General features: G+C 42.2%; 1 protein-coding gene across 1 annotated transcript in view; it reads right to left on the bottom strand.

Annotated features, from left to right (window-relative positions):
• Nucleotides 1-20,700, bottom strand: part of LOC122541885 (peptidyl-prolyl cis-trans isomerase-like) — a 30,122-nt gene extending 9,422 nt beyond the window's left edge. Inside the window, exons 1-4 of the mRNA XM_043679050.1 lie at nt 20,530-20,700; nt 7,989-8,019; nt 7,816-7,904; nt 7,623-7,719 (exon numbers count right to left, since the gene is read on the bottom strand). Coding sequence (XP_043534985.1) covers nt 7,623-7,719; nt 7,816-7,904; nt 7,989-8,019; nt 20,530-20,616 — 304 coding nt within the window. The 5' untranslated portion in view covers nt 20,617-20,700. The remainder of the gene's footprint in view (nt 1-7,622; nt 7,720-7,815; nt 7,905-7,988; nt 8,020-20,529) is intronic.
• Between the last annotated feature and the right edge of the window lie 1,866 nt (nt 20,701-22,566).

Here is a 22,566-nt window from a genome sequence, read left to right as displayed (position 1 = left end):
ACCATAGGCGGCCCCTCATTACGCTGAAGAAGCTACAGCTTCCACAGGCAAGGGGTGGATTGGATTTCCCAGATTTTAGGAAATATCAATTAAGTTCCCTATTAAGTTATATAGCTGATTGGGTCTTGTCTGATCCACAATCAATCTGGTTGGACATCGAGGCTTCTCAAGTAAAATACCCACTTATTAACCTTTTATTCTCAGACAAGAGGAAAATCATTACAGATCACTGTAAAAACCCTATAATACTAAATACAATCAAGGCTTGGAATATAATGCGGCAAAATGAGGGTAATTCACATAAAACATCCCCCTATGCACCGATAGTGGGAGCATGGGGATTCCAACCGGGGTTAACAGATGCCACTTTTAAACTCTGGAGATCCAGGGGTATCTCATGTCTAGGGGATCTATTTATGGTGTTGGTTTGGTTGGGTAGACAAAGCTTGGGATAAGTAATGGTTCTTTCAGTCACCAAAGGTTTTCTGGAAGTTGATGCAGTGACTTTGGAAGTTTTGCAAAAGGTGAATAAGACCAAGCTGCAGGTATTAGCTGACAAGTTGGGATTGGAGCTGCTTCCTTCTGTGAGGAAAGGAAAGATAGCTACTGCAGTGGCTGAGCACTGAAACTTGCTGGAGAAACCATCAGAATCTGTAGAGATCGCAAAAATTCAATTGCAAATGAAACAGTTTGAGTTAGAGGTGAGAGCTAAGGAAAGGGCAGCAGAAATGAAACAGTTTGAATTACAGTTAAAAGCAGATGAGAAAGAAAAAGAACGAAGGAATTTAGCAGAAGAGAAAGAAAAAAAGAGAATTTGAACTTCAGAAACTGACACTTAAAAAGGAAAGGTAGCTTAAAAGAATGAAAGCTAAAGGCAATCTTAGTGAGGAAGAGAGTGGTGGGCGAAAGCCTGATGAGAAGCTGCTTAAATATGTTGAAGCATTGCCTAAATTTGATGAGAAGGATGCGGAAGCCTTTTTCATCTCATTTGAAAAAGTGGCTAAACAAATACAGTGGCCAGTGACAATGTGGGTTTTGTTGATCCAAACAAAACTTGTAGGTAGGGCTAGTGAGGTATTTGCATCACTATCAGATGAGGTATCTGGGGAGTATGAGGAGGTGAAGAAAGCCATTTTAAGTGCACATGAGCTTGTACCAGAAGCCTAGAGACAACGTTTCAGGAATCTAAGGAGGGACTCTGGTCAAACCTATACTGAGTTTGAAAGGTTCAAACAGAGTAATTTCAATAGATGGATAAGAGTTTTAAAAATCGAGCAAACCTATGATGCCCTTAGAGAGGTAATTATTTTGGAGGAATTGAAAAATTCACTGCCGGAAGTAGTGCGAACTCATGTGGAAGAGCAGAGAGTTAAAACGGCAAGGTTAGCAGCTGCAGTGGCTGATGATTCTGAGCTGGTCCATAAAACATGGTTTGGCTTCCAGAATCAATTTCAGTCCATGAGGGATAGAAACTGGGGCAAAGAGAAATCCTCACGTGGAAAGAGAAAGGTAGATCTCAGTGAAGATCATAAGGATAATTTACCACAGGGTAAAAAAGAAACCCTTGAGGGGGTCACAGAAGTTAAAAAGCTCCGATGTTTTCATTGTAATAAAGTGGGCCACACGAAATCACAGTGTTGGTGGGCTAGGAGAAAGCCAGATGTAGGAAAACTGGACAAACCTAGGAGTTTTGTTGGACTAGTAACAAAAAGCACAGGAGAAGTTAGACAACTGCCTTAGAGTGTACAAGATGATCAGAGGTTGATTAAAGAGGAAGTGCTAGATCTGCTTAAAAAAAATACATGCAAGGGTAAAATGTATTCACATAGGCCAGGAGCAGCAGGTAAAGCGGTTACAATATTAAGGGACACAGGATCCTCTCAGTCTGTAATGCTGAAGGATGAGGAAATAATGTACTCCTGAGGGACTATTGCCAGAAAAGGTACTGGTAACAGGAATTCATGGTGAGACGAAATGTAAAGTGAGGCTAGAGTGTCCAGCGGAGAGTGGAGAATTTGTGGTAGGAGTACTGGACAAACTCTCAGCTCCAGGAATACAATTTGTTCTTACAAATGATATAGTTGATTCACCGGTAGGTGCACTACCTACTCTAATTGAAAAGCCAGTGGAGACTCCAGCAACTGAAGAAATGCAAGGTGTTTATCCAAGGATCTTCCCAGATTGTGAGATCACAAGAACACAGAGGCACAAGCTGAAGAAGGACAGTTCAAAAGGCACAGATAAGGAGGCTGACATAACTTTATCAGGGACTTTTTTTGATCAGATAAGTGGGACAGAGCAGGAGCAAATAGGTAAACATGCAAGAATCTTTAGCTTTGCTAAGCTTATTGAGTTACAGCAGAAAGATGAGAATTTAAAACAGTTATATCAAAAGACATATACAGAGGAGAGTGAATGCATCCCTGTGTTATTACTTAGCAAATGATGACTTAATGAGGAAATGGAGACCATCACACATTAAGCAGATGAGAAATGGGCAGAGATTCATCAAATTGTTTTGCCAGTAGACTATAGAAAGGAGGTGCTGTGATTGGCACATGATCTACTACTTGGAGGTCATTTTGGAGTGAGGAAAACAGAGGCTAAAGAAGAAAGACATTTTTATTGGCCTGGACTACACAAGGATGTAGTTGAATTTTGTCAAACATGTCATACATGTCAGCTAATTGGAAAACCACAGGCAGTAATAAAACCTGAACCTTTAATACCTATTTCACAAGAGTCTTGATTGATCGCATAGGTCCCTTACCTCAAATGAAAAGTGAGACTAAGTATTTATTAACAATAATGGATGTATCGGCGAGATTTCCACGAGCAGTACCATTACGCAATATCATAGCAAAAAAGGTTGTAGAAGAATTACTCAATTTTTTTTACTACATATGGACTACCAATTCAGATCCCATCGGATCACAAAGGTCAAACTTTACATCCAAGCTATTCAAGGAGGTAATGGTAACTTGGGTGAAAAAAGCAATTGAAATCTACTGCATACCATCCAGAATTGCAGGGGAGCGCTAGAGAGATGACATCAAACATTAAAGACCATGTTGAGGGCTTTATCGAGATGATTGGGATAAGGGAGTTCCGTTTGTACTTTTTGTGATCAGAAATGCATCAAATGAATAATCAAATTCAGTCCATTTGAATTAATTTTTGGGCATGAAGAAAGAGGACCATTAAAATTGATTAAGGAGAAATGTATAAGTCAGAATTCAGAGACCACCCATTTGGACAATGTGTCAAATTTTAGAGAACAATTAAATAGAGCTGGAGAGTTGGCTAGACAGCATTTAAAAGTATTGCAGCATACAATAAAACAGGAAGTGGATAAGAATCACAAATTCGCAATTTTGAAACTGGGGATAAGGTTACTTCCAGGAACAGGTGAAACTTTAAAAGTCAGGTTTAGTGGACCGTCTCAAATTGAGAAGAGATTGAGTGAGGTGAACTACTTGATAAGGACTCCAGACAGGAAAAAATCTCACAGAGTGTGTCATGTGAATATGCTCAAAAGGTATTTTGATAGGGAAGGAAAGCAAGAGGAGGAGGTGCTAATGATTACAGCACAGAAGGAAGAACCAAGTTCAGAGGATTCAGAGTTGAACGTTCCTCAAATCAAATTGGACGAGAAAGTTGTCAAAATTGGCATAAATGATTGAGTTACCTTCCACAAGAAAATCAAAATGATCTGAAAGGGTTATTAGATTAGATTACTTGCAGTGTGGAAACAGGCCCTTCAGCCCAACAAGTCCACACTGACCCGCCGAAGCGCAACCCACCCATACCCCTACATTAACCCCTTACCTAACACTACGGGCAATTTAGCATGGCCAATTCACCTGACCTGCACTTCTTTGTACTGTGGGAGGAAACCGGAGCACCCGGAGGAAACCCACGCAGACACGGGGAGAGCGTGCAAACTCCACACAGTCAGTCGCCTGAGGCGGGAATTGAACCCGGGTCTCTGGTGCTGTGAGGCAGCAGTGCTAACCACTGTGCCACCATATCACACGGGGAGATATGCAGAAATAAACTCGGAAGTACTAACCTAATTGTGCATGATGTAGATATAGGAGATGCTGTTCCGATTAAGTAACATCCTTAAAGGCATAACCCTCTAACGCTGGCACAGGTTCAGAGGGAGACAGAGCACATGCTCCAAGATGGCATAATCAAAGTGAGTTACAGTGACTGGAGCTCATCCATAGTCATGGTGCCAAAGCCAGATAGTACCCAACAGTTATGTGTGGACTATTGCAAAGTCACCGCTGTTACAAGTACTGTTGCATATCCAATTCCATGGCTGGAGGACTGTGTTGAAAACGTGGGACAGGCAAGTTACATTTCTAAGTTGGACTTGCTCAGAGACTACCAGCAAGTACCTCTTTCTGAGACAGCAAAGGCAATTTCGGCTTTCATAACACCAATGGACTATATCAGTTCAAATTCATGCCATTTGGTATGCAAAATGCTCCAGCCACATTTCAGAGATTAACTAATAAGGTTTTTGACGCATTACCCAATTGTGATGTTTACATTGATGACATGGTGATTTTTAGTCACTCATGGAAGGAACATTTACAGCATTTATCGGACTTACTCGATCAACTTCGGAAGGCAGGCTTGGTGATAAACCTGGCTAAAAGTGAATTTGCCAAAGCCCAAGTCACCTTCCTGGACCATGTTATTGGACACGGACAAACGGCCCCGTGGAATGCAAAAATGAGAGTAATTGTGGAATTTCCCACACCATCGATGAAAATAGCAGTATTACTCCACTGGAAGTAAGTGGATTTTACCAAAAGTTTGGACCGAATTTTAGCATTGTGGCTGTTCCATTCATCGAATTGTTAAAATGGGCAAAAATGAATTTGAATGTTCATCGTCAGAAATATTCAGTGGTGGAGAAAGAGACTTTGAGCTTGGTGTTGGCATTACAATATTTCAGTGTTTATTGTACCAGCAATGCATTTCAGACAATTGTATACACTGATCATAACCCATTGACCTTTCTGGAAAAATTTAAGGACAAAAATGCCAGACTGTTTAGATGGAGCTTGTTATTGCAGCCATTCAGTTTGACAGTTGTGTCTGCAGCAGGTCACGAAAATGTGATTGCCGATGCGTTACCCAGACTAGAATGAGATACGGAGGCGCTCGGTGGCAGGTTGGCCATGGCCTGAATTCACATGTGATTGTGCATGTTTGCATGTGTACAGTTAATATAGTGTATATGTGTATTTTAGACTACTAACCAGTTTATTTTTGAAGGGTTTTTAAAATGAAATCATCTTTTGATATTGATGTTTTTTTTTAAAGGGGGGTGGTGTCACAAGGCTGGTCCTTTTTTAAAAAGCTGTTCATTTTCTCAAGGATACTGTGTCCTTGGTTTTTTCCAGAGGGGTCATAAATAGCTCCCAGCTCTGAGGTGGCTAGTTTGGTACAGAGATGAAAAATGATTTTGAGAGGCCTTTTATTTATTTACTCCAAATAATTTTCGCTGTACACTTACCAAAACAAATTGCAACATTATGGTCTGGGCTGCTTGCTTAACAATGCAGTGTGAACCTTTTCCCGCTTATGGAGTCGGGTATTACAAGGGGGCATAGCTTTAAATTAAGGGGGGTAGATATAGGACTGAATTTAGGGGTAGGTTCTTCACTCAGCGTGTCGTAAGTTCATGGAATGCCCTGCCAGTTGCAGTGGTGGACTCTCCCTCTTTATGGGCATTTAAGCGGGCATTGGATAGGTATATGGAGGATAGTGGGTTAGTATAGGTTAGGTGGGCTTGGATCGGCACAACATCGAGGGCCAAAGGGCCTGTACTGCGCTGTATTCTTCTATGTTCTATGTTCTATGTTCTAAAGTAATTATAAATAAGGTGCTAAATTATCATGATTTGGAGATGCTGGTGTTGGACAGGGGTGTACAAAGTTAAAAATCACACAACACCAGGTTAAAGTCCAACAAGTTTAATTGGAAGCACTAGCATTCAGAGCGCCGCTCCTTCTGCAGGTAGTTGTGGAGGACAGAAGACAGAAGACAGACAGAGGACAGGTGGTTGTAAGACAGAATTTAGAGCAAAAGTTTAGAGTGTCATGTAATTGAAATTATACATTGAAAAACCAGGACCTTGGGTTCATGTCACACTACAGGTGACTAGTAGAAAGTGAGGTCTGCAGATGCTGGAGTACCAGAGTTGAAAAATGTGGTGCTGGAAAAACACAGCAGGCCAGGCAGCATCCGAGGAGCAGGAGAATCGACTTCTGAAGAATAAGGCTTATGCCCGAAATGTTGATTCTCCTGCTCCTCGGATGCTGCCTGGTCTGCTGTGTTTTTCCAGCACCACATTTTTCAACTCACACTACAGGTGACCACCATTGCACTATACACACACATAGACACTCCTACACACACCTACAGACACATACACTATCACACACTCCTACAGACACACATATCCCCACACTCACACGTGCACCCTCTCACAGACTTCGACACCTTTATTCTCACATACACACATATACACTCTCTCTCACAGACACTCACAACCCTCCACTCCAGACACAGTTTATGGGGTGAATTTGTACTTGCAGAGTTACATTGTACTTTGCTCAAAAACTGCATGAATCCATGTAAGACTCTATTAACTCAATTTTTTAGATTAGAATCAGTCTAAACAGTATGGCACAGACAACAGTGCACAGGGGGCTTAACACCTTCAACATATTATCTGAGCTGACACCAACTGTAATCCTACCTGCCTATCTTCTTTTCCACCTATCCACTCCACCCTTGTTTTAACCAATTGTTAAAGTTAACCTGAGTATGTAACTTTTAAAAAAACATTTTGTGATTTACATATGAAAGAAGTGAAACTAACATGGTCACTCTAACAGATGAGAGACTTAACAAACAATCAAGGTATTTTTCAATGTATAATTTCAGTTACATGACACTGTAAACTTTTGCTATAAATTCTGTGTCTTACAGTTGTGTCCTCCACAACCACCTGATGAAGGAGCAGTGATCCGAAAGCTAGTGCTTCCAATTAAACCTGTTGGACTATAACCTGGTGTTGTATGATTTTTAACTAAATTATCAAAGAATTATGCAACATAAAAATTGAAGAGAAAAAGAACTGCTGATTTTGAATGTGAAACAGAATAGCCAGCATAAAAAAAATTCTTTGGAGAAAAGGGAGAGGAACGCCAGAAAAACAGAGAAACATGAGGTGCACCAACTGCCTCACAGGAATCAATGTCCTCTGGAATGTATTACCTACTGACTGCTGTATATAGGATTGTAAGTATTGTACACACTTTCATTGCAGTAACCACTGATGTAAGGGAGAAGAATGTTGTATATTTTGTAAGGATGTTGGACTGTAATTTTAAGAGAGCGATCACGTTACACGATGGCATCGTTAACCATTCGATGGAAACAACCATGTCAAGTTTGCTTGTTTGTAAAGCAAACACCTTCCTTAATAATCTTTCCCTGTTAACCTAAACAAATACATCTTTATTTCCAACCTCTGTCCATTTCTTTTGCAATCTACCCCTCATCCCTTGAATGAATATTTTAAAAAACGTTACCCAATCCTGTGTGCTGCAACTTGAAATTCTCATCGTTGAACTTATTTCCATAGATGGACTTGCCACCAGTCCCATCGTTTCTTGTGAAGTCACCACCCTGCACAGTTGAGAGTTGAACAGGTCATTAGTCATTTCATCAAACAAACAGACAGCAATATTACCAACTAAACATAAAATTACATTGCTCCTTCACCTGGCACATGAAGTTAGGAATTACTCTGTGGAATGTTGAGTCCTTATAACCAAACCCCTTCTCATGAGTGCAGAGTGCACGGAAATTTTCTGTAACAAGATTGTCCACAGTATTAGCACACACCTAAATAACAAACTTGCTTCATCTCAAAATAGTTAGTTTCCGGAACTTACCTGCAGTTTTTGGGACCACATCAGCTTTGAGCTGCAAGAAACAAGCAGAGCACAGCTTCAGTATTTATTTACAACAAATTTTAAAAAAAATCTGTAGTCTTTATTTCAATTTTGTGTTAAGGTACCTTTTAAAACAAAGCAACATATACAGAGGATGTGATTGCTACCTCAAATCTGATTTCCTGCTATGCTGTCAATCTTTCAGCCTCTTGCTTAACAAGAACCTCTTAACAAAAATATTCTGCTTCCATCACCTCTTCAGAAAGGGAATTCTAAAGACTGATGACCCTCAGAAAGAAATATGTTTCCTTTCCATTTTAAAATCAGTGACCCTGATTCTTAAAGAGTGACTCCAGTTCTAGATTCTCTCTCTGCACTTTCTGTACAACTGTAATACTATATTCTGCCCTCTGTTCTGCTACTCTGATGCACTTTGTATGGTACAATCTGCCTGTATAGCATGCAAAACAATACTTTTCGATGTACCTCAGTACGTGTGATAACAATAAATCAAACTCAAATTCTCCCTTAAAAAGGAATATTCTCTTCATGTCTATCTTTCATGACTCTTCAGGATCTTAAATATATGTTGGATGTCATAATGGTAGATGTTCCAAGTTCTCTTCATCGCATGGGTAACAACGAATCTCTCCCAATCTTATCACCTGCCATTTGTGTGTGATGTAAGCATTAACAGGTTTGGCTGCATTATGTACTTGCTTGGGCAAAAAGCCATGGATTGGGATTCAAACCAGGAACCAATCTCGGCTCAAGAGGCAAGTCGCTACTCAATGCATCACAAGACCAACTTGGAGACATCCAAGTAAGGGGGATGAAATAGGAACATAGTCGTCGTAGGGGACAATATAATCTGTTTTAATCTGTAAAAACTGTTCTCTGTAGTTGTGAGCAAGGATTGATGTGAGACTCACTAGTCTGTAATTCCCTGGTTTATCTCTAAAAGCCTTCTTGAAAAAGGTGGAACCTCATTAGCTGTCCTCCAAACCTCTGGCATCTTCCTAAGGCCAGACAGGAATGAAACATTTGAGTTACAGCCCGTAGAACTTCCTCTGTCTCCCATAGCAGCCTGGGATACAACTCATATGGACTTGAGGATGGGTCCACTTTTATACTCGCCCAAAACTTCCAATACCTCCTTATTCCTTCTGTCAAACAGTTCAAGAACCTCACAGTCTCCCTTCCTAAATTCTATACCCGCAACCTCCTTCTCAAAAAGTGAAGACAGACATGAAGTACTTTTCTAACATCTTAGCAATGTCATGTGGCTCTATGCAGACTGCATGCATTGCCCCTAATGGGCCTTGCTCTTTATTTGGGGAGAAAGTGAGGTCTGCAGATGCTGGAGATCAGAGATGGAAATGTGTTGCTGGAAAAGCGCAGCAGGTCAGGCAGCATCTAGGGAACAGGAGAATCGACGTTTCGGGCATTAGCCCTTCTTCAGGAATTCTGAAGAAGGGCTAATGCCCGAAACGTCGATTCTCCTGTTCCCTAGATGCTGCCTGACCTGCTGCGCTTTTCCAGCAACACATTTCCATCTCTTGCTCTTTATTTGTCGAGAGTGTGGTGCTGGAAAAGCACAGCATGTCTGGCAGCATCAGAGGAGCAGGAGAGTCAATGTTTTGGCCTGCTGTGCTTTTCCAGCACCACACTCTCAACTCTAATCTCCAGCATTTGCAGTCCTCTCTTTCGCTTTGCTCTTTACCTGGTCATCCTCTACCCTTGATATTCCTAGAGAATACCTTGAAGTTCTCCCTAATTTTACCCACTGGAGTTTGTTCACGTCTTGTCTTTAGTGCCACCCTGTACTTTATCTACTTCACAAGGGCTTCCATTGATTTTCTCCCTTTGTACTGATTAAAAAGCTCTCTTCTGCTTCTTATTCCACTTCCCCGTCAAACTGTTCTGCAGTAGATTTACCCAAATATAGCTGCTCCCATTCTACTTTGATCAGATTGTGGAAATATAGAAAAAAGACCATTATAGATCACTAGGTTTGCTGGGACATTACATTTAGTCAACTTAGAATTAAAGTTTACTTCAGCAACTAATATCAAACAAGCTGTCAGCAGTTGTAACTAAATGTTGCTATATCTTGCAACAACAAAGACCGCCTTTGTAACCACTTTAAGCTCTTGTTAGACCGCATGATGGCTCTGGAGCTGCAGATGGACCCACTTTGGAGCATCCGTGATGCTGAGGAGGTTGTGAATAGCATGTTTAGCAAATTGGTCACATCGCAGATCACGATTGCTGAGGGACAAAGGGAATTGGTAACTAAAAGGCAGAGAAAGACCAGGAAGGCAGTGCAAGTGTCCCCTGTGGTCATCTCCCTCCAAAACAGGTATAACCGTTTACATTTACATTTGAAAGAAAATAGGCTTGTCAGTGATAGGCAGCATAGTTTTGTGCAGGGTAGGTAATGTCTTACCAACTTAAGAGTTATTTGAGGAAGTGACAAAGTTGATTGATAAGGGAAGGGCTGTGATGTCATATACATGGACTTTAGTAAGGCGTTTGATGAGGTTCTCCATGGTAGGCTGATGAAGAAAGTGAAGTCGCAAAGGTCCAGTATGTACGGGCTAGATGGATAGAGAACTGGCTAAGCAACAGGAGACAAAGGGTAGTATGGAAGGGAGTTTCTCAAAAGGTAGTGTTACACAGGGATCCGTGCTGGGACCATTGTTTTTTTTGTGATATACATAAATGATCTGGAGGAAGATATAGGTACTCTGGTTAGCAAGTTTGTAGATTGGTGGAGTTGCAGATAGTGAAGGGGACTGTCAGAGAATGCAGCAGAATATAGATAGATTGGAGAGTCGCGCGGAGAAATGGCAGATGGAGTTCAATTTGGACAAATGTGAGGTGATGCATTTTGGAAGATCCAATTCTAGAGCGAATGGTAAATGGAAAAGCCCTGGAAAAATTGGTGAACAGGGAGTTCTGGGTATTCAGGTCCATTGTACCCAAAGGTGGCAATGCCGGTTGACACAGTGGTCAAGAAGGCATACGACATACTTTCCTTCATTAGATGGGGTATTGAGTACAAGAGTTGGCAGGTCACGTTACAGTTGCATAAGACTTTGGTTCAACCACATTTGGAATACTGCGTATAGTTCTGGTCGCCACATTACCAGAAGGATGTGGAAGCTTTGGAGATGGTGCAGAGGACGTTCACCAGGATGCCTGGTATGGAGGTCACTAGCTATGAAGTGAGGTTGAGTAGATTTGGATTATTTCATTAGAAAGACAGAGATCGAGGGGGCAACCTGATTGAGGTCTACAAAATCATGAAAGGTATAGACAGGGTGGTAGCAAATTTTTTCCCCAGAGTGGGGGACTCAATTACTAGTGGTCATGAGTTCAAGGTAAGAGGGGAAAAGTTTAAGGGAAATACACATGGAAAGTTCTTTTTGCAGAGCATAGTGGGTACCTGGAATATGTTGTTAGCGGATGTGCTAGAGGTGGGCACAATAGCATCATTTAAGATGTATCTAGACAGACAAATGAATGGACAGGAAGCAGAGGGATACAAGTCTTTGGAAAATAGGTGACAGATTTAGAGGCTCTGGATTGGCACAGGCTTGGAGGGCCGAAGGACTTGTTTCTGTCCTGTAATTTTCTTTGTTCTTTCTTTGTTCGCAATGAAGGTGTGATATTGACACCAGACACTGAAATATAGCAAAGAAGACAAGGAAAAGTTAGTTCTTATAAAAACATGTACCCAAAAATGAGTGTTAATTGGATAATACTTTTCTTTTTATCAACTAGGTAAGAGTAACAATGCTGAGGGGGCAGTTGAAAGGTGGTGAACTCTGTTCTATGATGCAAGCCGCTTTAACCACATTAAGGAGGAATCATTACATGTGGTCATATGGAACTTACTTAAATGAGTATATAAAAATGCTGCTCCTAACTGATGATTGTTGGAGTTGCTAGCCTTTGATTAGGCACTCTCTCCTTGTATTTGAGTAAAATTTTTAAAAACTGCAATCTGACAGTCACGTATCCTGTCTATGTGTCAAGAGTCAAACTTGGACTCAGGATTTCAATAAAATCCTGCCCTTCTTTAATAGTATCTACCTTCCCCCAATCTAAAACCTTTTTTTGCAAACGCCTTTCCCATAGCAATCTTATAAAATACTGTGTTGTGATTGCTATCACGAAAATGCTCTACTACCACTCATATTTGCCAAAATGAAGACCAACACTGCACTGCCTCTTGTTGGATCTTCTATATGTTGATATAAAAAAGCTCTCATGAATACATTTCAAGTAGTTCGCTCCCTCTAAACTATGAGCATGGCAATTAATATTTGGTGATGTTAAAATTTCCTTTTTTTTTTTAACACAACTCAGTGAATTGTCTACATATCTGCTACTCTACTGCCTGCTGACTCCCACTGTTTGGGAGTCTATTATACACTCCCAACATTGTAAGTATATTATTTTTATTCCTAATCTCTATCCACAAAGTCTCACTTGAAGACCCATCCAAGATACTGTCTCTCTTCACTGCAGTAACTGACTGATTGATTTAATTTATTATCATGTGTACCTAAGTACAGTGAAAAGTTTGTTTACAAGGAGGACAGGCAGATTATAGTGAGCAAGGGCATACAGATCATAGGGTGAAAAAAAACTTAGACAGAGGCATACAGGTTACGTTGTACAGGGTGTGCACTAGGCAAGGTTAACAGTAACAAGATCAACATTATTTGAAGTTAGGGAGTCCATTCATCAGTCTAATAACAGCCAAGAAGAAGCAATTCCTGAACCTGCTGGTGTTTAGGCTTCTGTATCTTCTGCCTGACAGAAGAGGTTGTAGGAGATCATTATTGGAGTACGTTGGGCCTTTGATATATTGGCAGCCTTTCTGTGGCATTGAGCCATGTAAATGGTGTCCTTGCTTGGAAGATTGGATTCCATGGTGTTTGTGCACACCACCTTCAGTAGTTACTTGTGGCCCTGGGCAAAGCAGTTGTCATACCAAGCTGTTATGCACCAAGACATATGCTTTCAATGGTCCATCTATAGAAATTGATGAGGTGCATTATGGATGTCATGAGCCATTTCCTGAGCCATCTGAAGAATAAGAGGCGTTGTTGTTGTGCCTTCTTGACTGTCACATCTACATGGAAAGTCCAGGACAGGTTGTCGGTTATCGTCATTCCTAGGAACTTGACACTATTCACCCTCTCAAACTCAGTTCTGTTGATGTAGATGGGGGCATGTTCTCCTCCTTTGTTTCTGAAGCCAATGATCACCTCTTAATACAGACTCCTTAATAATGCGACATCACCTCCTTTGTTACACCTTCCCCTGTACTGATTGAATATCTGATACCCTGGAATGTTGAATTGCCAATCCTGTCCCTCCCTCAACTACATTCTCTGTGATGACAACAACATCACAATTTCACATATCAAGCTGTGCCCTTAACTGATCTGGCTTAATGTCAAATCTCCAAGCATTAAAGTAGAAGTCACCCAGCTTCATCTTATTCCCTTGAAACTGAATATGGCTGAAATCCCTGTGCCTCAGTTCTTTACTAAAGCATGCTGTGCCCAGAGTGTACCAATACTGTGTCCCTTCCCTGAGCCAAACTGGCTTAAATTACTCACAATGGCACTAGTAAACTCTCCTGCCAGGATGTTGGTTCCAATCTGGTTAAGGTAAGATCTGCATGCACAGATCCCACTTTCCCCAGAAACAGTCCCAATGATCCAGGAATTTAAAACCTTTCCTCCTGCACCAACTCTTTGAGCCACACGTTCATCTGCCCTGTTCTCTTATTTCTTTACTCGCCAATTCATGCCACTGTGAATAATCCGGAAAGTATAACCTTTAAGATCCTGCTGTTTATCTACTGTGTAGCTCCCTAAAAGTTAGCATACATGTTCAATAGGTAAGAGGGAAGGCAAATGGAAAGTTCATGGCAGTATAAAAATGGGAATGTCTTGCTCAAACGATAGAGGCTCTAATTAGACCACTAGGAGAAAGTGAGGACTGCAGATGCTGGAGATCAGAATTGAGAGTGTGATGCTGGAAAAGCACAGCAGGTCAGGTAGCATCCGAGGAGCAGGAGAATCGATGTTGCTGTGTTTTTCCAGCACCACACTCTCGACTCTAATTAGACTGTGTCCAGAATATAGTGAATAAAGAAAAATATATTGACATTGGTGGCAATCCAAAGAAGGTTTATGAAGCTGATCCCGGGTACAGAGTGATTTTCTTATGAAAAGAAGTTAAGTAGGTTGGACTTGTTCTCACTGGAATTTAGACAAATAAGGGGCAACCCAACTCAAGTATAAACGATTATTGGAGGGCTTGACAGGATTAAGATGGAGAGTTTCTTTTCCCTTATAGTAGCATCTAGAAACTACAGGACAAATCTCAGTAAGGGTCACCCAGTTAAACAAAGATGAGGAAGAATTTCTTCCTGGAGGTTAGTGAATTGATGGAATTCTTTGCTGTAGAATGTGGGTCATTGAGTATATTCGAAACTGAGATAGAGAGACTTTTAATAGGTAAGAGAATCAAGAGGAGAAAAAGCAAAGGAAAGTGGAGTTAAGGATTATCAGATCTCACTGACTAGAGGAGCAGATCTGATGGGTCAAATGATGTACCTTTACTCATATTTCTTGTAGCTCCAGTGACAGCCCATGAAGCCTAACTTCATAAAGATATTTTCACAGCCTGTATGCAGCATGTTAATGACACCAAAAGCAGACAGCAGCCATTGAAGGAACAGGTCAGGTGAGAAAGGCAGGTCTCAGGCACAATTGCTCAGTGGTGCACTTGTGTTTGGCACAGGTTGAAGCTGTGCTGCCTAGTATCCTGCCTTAGATGTTTAATCTGCAGGTGACTGGGCCACACTAACATCACAAACAACTGCTTATAAAGGATTTGAGGCAATGGTGAGAGTTGGTTTTTCACAGAGGAGTGATGCAGATTCAATCACCTTTAAACTTCAATGAAATTCACAAAGTCACATGTTTAAGCCATGCAAGTGACCCAATCCAAGCACATAAGATTTGCAATCCTTTACTTTACCGATGTTTATTTATTCATAGAATGTGGATATTGCTTGCTAGGCTAGCATGTCTTGCCTATCCTCAACTGCCCTGGAGAGGATGGTGCTGAGCTACCTCTTGAATCACAAAGTCATTAGAGAGTAGATACACCACACTGCTTAGGGGTGGAGGTTTCTGGAGTTTTACTCAGTGACAGTAAAGGAAGAGAATACAATGCAGCACAGTGGCACGATGATTAGGACTGCTGCCTCACAGTTGGAAATGTGTTGCTGGAAAAGCGCAGCAGGTCAGGCAGCATCTAGGGAACAGGAGAATCGACGTTTCGGGCATTAGCCCTTCTTCAGGATGCCTCACAGTGCCAAGGAGACAGGTTCTATTCCATCCTGGGTGACTGTCTATGCGGAGTTTGCGTGTTCTCCCCGTGTTTTCATGGGTTTGTTCTGGGTATTCGGTTTCCTCCCACAATCCAAAGATGTGGCCGGTGAGGTGAATTGGGCCATGCAGGGTTAGGGGGATAGGGATAGGATGGGTGGGATGCTTCCACACTGTAGGGATTCTAGGATTTGACAATTCAAGGTCAGAATGATCTGTAGCCTGGAGGGGACCTTGCAAGTGGTGGTTTTCACATACCTCTGCTGTGATTTTCCTTCTGGTGGTCGAGGTTGCAGGTTTGGAAGCCTTGATGAGTTACTGCAGTGCAGTAGACGGTACACTCTGCTGCTACAGTTTATAAATTTATCTGCCTCCCATCAATGGAGATCTTGTAGTTCAGTTCGGAGCACTCCTTTTTCTGAGCTGAAGGGTTCTGAGTTCAAGTCCCCTTCATTGGCTATAATGATTATGATGTGGTCTATCAGATTGTTAACCAGTGTGTGAATCCTTCTGATACTCCACTGCATTGTTCAAGGAAGTGTGCAAACATGAAAATAATCATCTTCCTTCCACAACGTAGGAGCTATTCTTCTAATTTCCATCTTTCAAATACCCTTTTGGTGGATGGAATGTGACAGATTATTGTGTTTTTGAGATCCCACATACAAGTAAGTATACACAAGCAAGGAAAATACTATGTCCACTGGAAAAATATACCCAGGAGGTCAGTGGAATTTGTCTAACACGGAACTGTACCTTTGAAGCAAAGATCTTGAAAGCCCCTTTCCTGTTTGAGCTTTTGGTTGAGCTTCTATCCAAGAGGAGAAAGTGAGGGCTGCAGATGCTGGAGATCAGAGCTGAAAATGTGTTGCTGGAAAAGCGCAGCAGGTCAGGCAGCATCCAAGGAGCAGGAGAATCGACGTTTCGGGCATGAGCCCTTCTTCAGGAATGAGGAAAGTGTGCCAAGCAGGCTAAGATAAAAGGTAGGGAGGAGGGACTACAAGTCCCTCCTCCCTACCTTTTATCTTAGCCTGCTTGGCACACTTTCCTCATTCCTGAAGAAGGGCTCATATCCGAAACGTTGATTCTCCCCTGCTCCTTGGATGCTGCCTGACCTGCTGCGCTCTTCTGTCCAAGTGACCTGTTCACTCACGTATTCTCACCTCAGTAACACTGATGGCTTTAACTGCCTAAATATCTATCTCCTGCTTAACCTGCTGATCCACGCTTTCCTGGTTGATCTCCCATTCTTCCCTCAACCATAAATTTGAGATCATCCAAACTTTGCTGTCATGAAGATGTATTTATATCAAATATTGAATTGATTCATTAGCTTGAAACAGACTTTTAAATGGACCAAAGTGGTTTTAAACTACATCAAGATTTCCAATATTAATTTACATTACAGAGATATTCCATACTCCAAGAAGGAGATAGGAAGTCTATAAAACTGAACAAAGACTTTGATCCTCTATTTGGAGACTGTGAGATATCTTCCCCTCTGCCCTGTTAACAAGACAGCCATAAAAGTCACCTACACCATTCAAATGCTAAAGGTGAACCATTCAACTGTTTGGAGAAGAAGACCTGATTTTTTTTGCTTAGTCCTTCAGATCAGCTATTTGACTTGTTATTGGAACACACAATTATGTTCATAATAGTGGCAAGTGGAGAAAGGTCACATGGCAAGTCAAAGTTGTGTGTATGTGTTTTGAACAAGTTTCCTCAGCAGAACCCAGCTAATAACAGAGAAGCCAAGTAGAGCTGCTTCTCCTCGCTTTTTCAAATCAAACTAGCAAAGCTCAAGTGCCTACTAACTTGACGTGGTCTTCATTGTTACAGTGGATAGTGATTTTCCTTAAAAAATTCCACTCCACAGTAGCCTCTCCAGAAAGAAAATAAGAGCTACAGCTTTAAATAGCCTTATACCGACAACAAGACAACAGGATTTTGCCTGCAGTTGGTGCAGACACCAAACTCAAATTGGGAACTTTGTAAAAAATTTCACACAAACTCAAATTTGGCCAAATCAATTGTGTTTTGTGTTCTGTAACTTGCAGTTGTGTGTGTAACCTTCAAGTATGCGTGTGTACACAGAAAGTGGGAGTGTCAGCTGGCCTCAGTTTTCTTTGTTAAACTCAGCAAAGTCTGTCAAACTAGTTCTTCAAGACCATAGCAAGAAAACAATCAAGTACACACTAACTTGGCAAGGATATCCTCAACCAAAACAGAAAAACTACTTGTTGCAGATCAAAATGGAAAGGGAGAAGAGGGGAACAATTTAACTTGCCTACACTCATTTGCTTGTAACATTTTTGTAGAGTATACCAAGTCCCACTCACACATCACTGTGTTCAGTGGTGTACTTTTGTCACTAGGTCCTTCCATTGTTCAATTCAAAATTCATCCTCACATTTAAATTCTATGGTGGTATTGGTCCTGCCTTACCTAAAACTATGCAGCTATTCTCAAATTCCGTATTTTTTAAACTCTTCTTTCTTCATCCCTGCATTCTAGTTTTGCACTCAACCATCAAGTCTACATTTTCTAAAATTCCTTCTCTTAAACCTATAAGCTCACGAACATCCTCTCTTCCTTTAAGAGCCTCTTTAATACTTATCAATTTGATGAAGCTTTCGGAGTTTCCTCTGCGACTCCCTCTCTAGGTCCACACTCCCCACCAATCCCCTCTCCACACGGGGCATCTTTCCCTGCTGCCGCAAGAAGTGCAAACCCTGCACCCACACATCGCCCCTCACCTCAGTACAAGGCCCCAAAGGATCATTCCAAATCCAGCAGGGATTTACTTGCATATCCTCAAACCTCATTTACTGCATCCATTGCTCTCAATGTGGTCTCCTTTATATTGGAGAGATCAAGTGCAAACTCGCAGAATGGTTCAGGGAAAATTTCTGGTCCATGTGCACCAACCAACCCCACCTTCCAGTGGCCATCCATTTCAACTCTCCCTCCCACTCCCCTGATGACATGTCCATTCTGGGCTTCTGCAAACTGGAAGAAGAACACCTCTTCTTCCACCTCGGGAATCTACAACCACACGGCCTCAATGTTGAATTCACCAGTTTCCAAATCTCCCCACCCCATCCCAGATCCAACCCTCCAATTCGGCACCACCCTCTTGACCTGACTTACCTATCCATTGTCCTTCTCACCCATCTGCTCCATACTTCCCACGAACCAATCACAATCACCTCCTACCTGCATCCATCTATCACCACCCCACCTATCTTTTCCCTAGTCTCTTCCTCCACAATTTATTTTGCAGCCCCCTCCCCAGTCCTGATGAAGAGTCATGCCTTAAATGTCAACTCTCCTGCTCCTTGGATTCTGCCTGACCTGCTGCGCCATATCCAGTGCCACACTTTATTGACTTTGACTCTCTAGCATCTGCAGTCTTCACTATCTCCATGATATTAATTACATCAGACCAACGATTCTCAAATTTCTTGATTTGATGGAACCCTTCACGACCACGTTACCGTCCCACCCAATGTGACAACTTACTTCCTCACTTAACAGACTAGTAATTATATGGCGCCAACAGTTGTCATTGAGATGACTAGCATTCTGTTGTTAAAGGAATTAGCATGCTTCCTGTCTCTGTGTGCTCATTTGAAACAGTGAATAATGAAAATGATCAAACATAGCAACATCGAATATCAGAGCAGGAGTAGGTCTTTCGGCCCTATGAACCTGTTCCACCATTCAATATGGGGTGGCACAGTGGTTAGCACTGCTGCCTCACAGCGCCAGGGACCCAGGTTTGATTCCGGCCTTGGGCGACTGTGTGGAGTTTGCACATTCTCCCCATGTCTGCGTGGGTTTCCTCCCACAGTCCAAAGATGTGCAGGATAGGTGAATTGGCTATGTTAAATTGCCCATAGTGTTAGGTGCTTTAGTCAGGGGTAAATGTGGGGAAGTGAGTCTGGGTGGGTTTCTATTTGGAGGGTCGGTGTGGACTGTTTCCACTGGAGGGAATCTAGTCTAATATGATCATGGCTGATCACCCAACTCCGTACTTTCTCCCCACATTCTTTGATCCCTATACTATATTCCTGTTGGGATGTGAAAAAACCAAGTGGGATTTTATTTTGGCAATAAATGGTAGTTTTTTAAAATTAGATTACTTAAAGTGTGGAAACAGGCCCTTCGGCCCAACAAGTCCACACCGACCTGCCAAAGCGCAACCCACCCAGACCCATTCCCCTACATTTACCCCTTCACCTAACACTACGGGCAACCACACAGGAATTGAACCCGGGTCTCTGACGCTGTGAGGCAGCAGGGCTAACCACTGTGCCACTGCTAGTCACCATTTTAGTCACCAAAATGATTTTAGTCACCATTAGTGCGACTAGCTTTAACTCCAATATGTCAGTACACCAGATGCAAGACCACCATCTTGCCTAACTGGCTGAAAGGCAAATATATAGATTTAGTATAAAATCAGAAACTCAGCAGGTCTGTCAACATCTGTGGAGACAAAGCAGAGTTAATGTTTCGTGTCCAGTGACCCTCCCTTCTTCAGAACGGCAGTTTTAGATTTCATAACCTACCTACTGTTTGCTCCATTGTATGAACTTGCCCTGGGTGGGGAAGGAGGAATGCGGATTTATTGAACTCACTGGTGATGTTCCAAATTGTATCCGCCAACGCCTGCAGCTCATTCTTTCCAGTTTAATGTTCCTTTTTTTCTCTCTATCAATGCCCTCGCTTCGGTACACCCGCGACCCCCCCGATTTAACACTGCTGCTTTGGAATTAGTCTCTGAAAACAACCCGGAATGCTACCCCTAATGCAGACTAACCTCTCAATATATCTTCGTTTGAATAACTCCTGCAAGTAAGCTGATTTCAAACAAAGTGTTTAGCATACCCAAATTTCTGAGTGTAATCGAATAGTTTTGTTTTAATTTCGTTTTTTTTTACCCACTCTGTTTCCTGGTTCCCTCTTTGTTCGAAAGCTTTTCTAGAGTTGCATTGTATAGGTAATACGATCCGAGAGGTTGCTCACACTTTTGTCGCCTGACCTGGCGAGTATGTTTTCCCCCCCCATTCCCTGAGCCTCAATGTCCCAGGAATCGTCACACTTACCTCAATCACGATGCGGCCCAAGGTCTCCCCATCTGCAGTGATGTCCATGAAAACCTGGGGATTCGGTGTACCCTTCACGCTGCACATTTTAATCCCCACGATCACCAATAGCCTGGTTGTTCAAGGGTGTGGGCGCCTTCACAGCAATTGAGGATGTATCCGCTAAGGTGATTCATATGAACGAATCAGGTACAGTCTGCTCACCCCGCCTTTGGAAAAGTGTAATGTGTTCCTCTGCGTTATCATTGGATTGGTTCACGGAATACCTGTACAATTGAGATAACCTGTGTAGTTTTGAAAGTAAAATTGCTCGAGAGCCCGCCGCAAGGTGATAGAGAAGTGAATGGGAGAGGACGAGGAGTTATCAAGTGTCCTTATGAATAACCTATGACGGGCTTGATACTGTAAATGACCATCTAAACATTGCAGGAACCACGGGTGCCAACTCATTACTAAGCCAAGGGCATCTGAACAGCTTTGAAGGACAACCGTATAAGCTAAGACTGAATCATAGAGTCATAGAGATGTACAGCATGGAAACAGACACTTTGTTCCGACTCGTCCATGCCGACCAGAATTCCCAACTCAATGTAGTCCCACCAGCCACCATCTTGCCCATATCCCTCCAAACCCTTTCCATTCATATACCCATCTAGATGCCTTTTAAATGTTGCAATCGTACTAGCCTTCACCACATCCTCTGGCAGCTCATTCCATACACGTACCACCCTCTGTGTGAAAAAGTTGCACCTTAGGTCTCTTTTATGTCTTTCCCCTCTCGCCCTAAACTTATGCACTCTAGTTCTGGACTCCCCCACCCCAGGGAAAAGACTTTGTCTTTTTATCCTATCCATAACCCCCATGATTTTATAAGCCTCTATATGATAACCCCTCAGCCTCCAATGCTCCAGGGAAAACAGCCTCAGTCTATTCAGCCTCTAAGTTTGTGAGAAGATTTGTAGCTCGGGTGCTCGTTGTTGTGGTTCCTGTTTGTCCTATGTAGTGTTTTGTACAGTCCTTGCATGGGACTGTACAAAACGCTACATAGGACAAACAGGAAGACAGCTAACGATCCGCATCCATGAACACCAACTACCACGAAACGACACAACCAGCTATCCTTAGTAGCCACACACACAAATGACAAGCAACATGAATTCGACTGGGACAGCACTACTATTATAGGACAAGCCAAACAGAGAACAGCCAGGGAATTCCTAGAGGCATGGCACTCATCCACAGATTCAATCAATAAGCACATCGACCTGGACCCAATATACCGACCACTGCAGCGGACAGCTGGAACTGACAACCGGAAGCAGCAGATTCAAACCACTATAAATGCCGGAGGAAAGATCACAGAAGCGCTTCACAGGAGGCTCAAAGCACTGAGGATGTCACCTAGACAGGGGGCGAAATGTCTGCAACACAAATTCCCAGCTCGGCGAACAGAACCACAACTCTTCAACCTCTCCCTATAGCTCAAATTCTCCAACCATGGCAACATCCTTGTAAATCTTTTCTGAACCCTTTCAAGTTTCACGACATCCTTCCGATAAGAAGGAGACCAGAATTGCATGCAATATTCCAACAGTGGCCTATCCTGTACAGCGGCAACATGATCGCCCAACTCAAAGGAAAGCATACCAAACACCTTCTTCACTATCCTATCTACATGTGACTCCACTTTCAAGGAGCTATGAACCTGCACAAAGGTCTCTTTGTTCAGCAACACTCCCGAGGATCTTACCATTAAGTGTATAAGTCCTGCTAAGATTTGCTTTCTCAATATGCAGCACCTCACATTTATCTAAATTAAACTCCATCTGCCACTTCTCAGCCCATTAGCCCATCTGATCAAGATCCCATTATAATCTGAAATAACCTTCTTCACTGTCCACCACACCTCCAATTTTGGTGTCATCTTACTAACTACACCTCTTATGCTCACATCCAAATCATTTATATATGATGAAAAGTAGTGGACCCAGCACTGATCCTTGTGGCACTCCACTGATCACAGGCCTCCAATCTGAG

Source organism: Chiloscyllium plagiosum, chromosome 38, assembly GCF_004010195.1.
Source record: "Chiloscyllium plagiosum isolate BGI_BamShark_2017 chromosome 38, ASM401019v2, whole genome shotgun sequence".
NCBI classification, from domain to species: Eukaryota; Metazoa; Chordata; class Chondrichthyes; order Orectolobiformes; family Hemiscylliidae; genus Chiloscyllium; species Chiloscyllium plagiosum.
The sequence above is the reverse complement of the archived record's forward strand: the minus strand, read 5'-3'. Positions and strand labels throughout refer to the sequence as shown.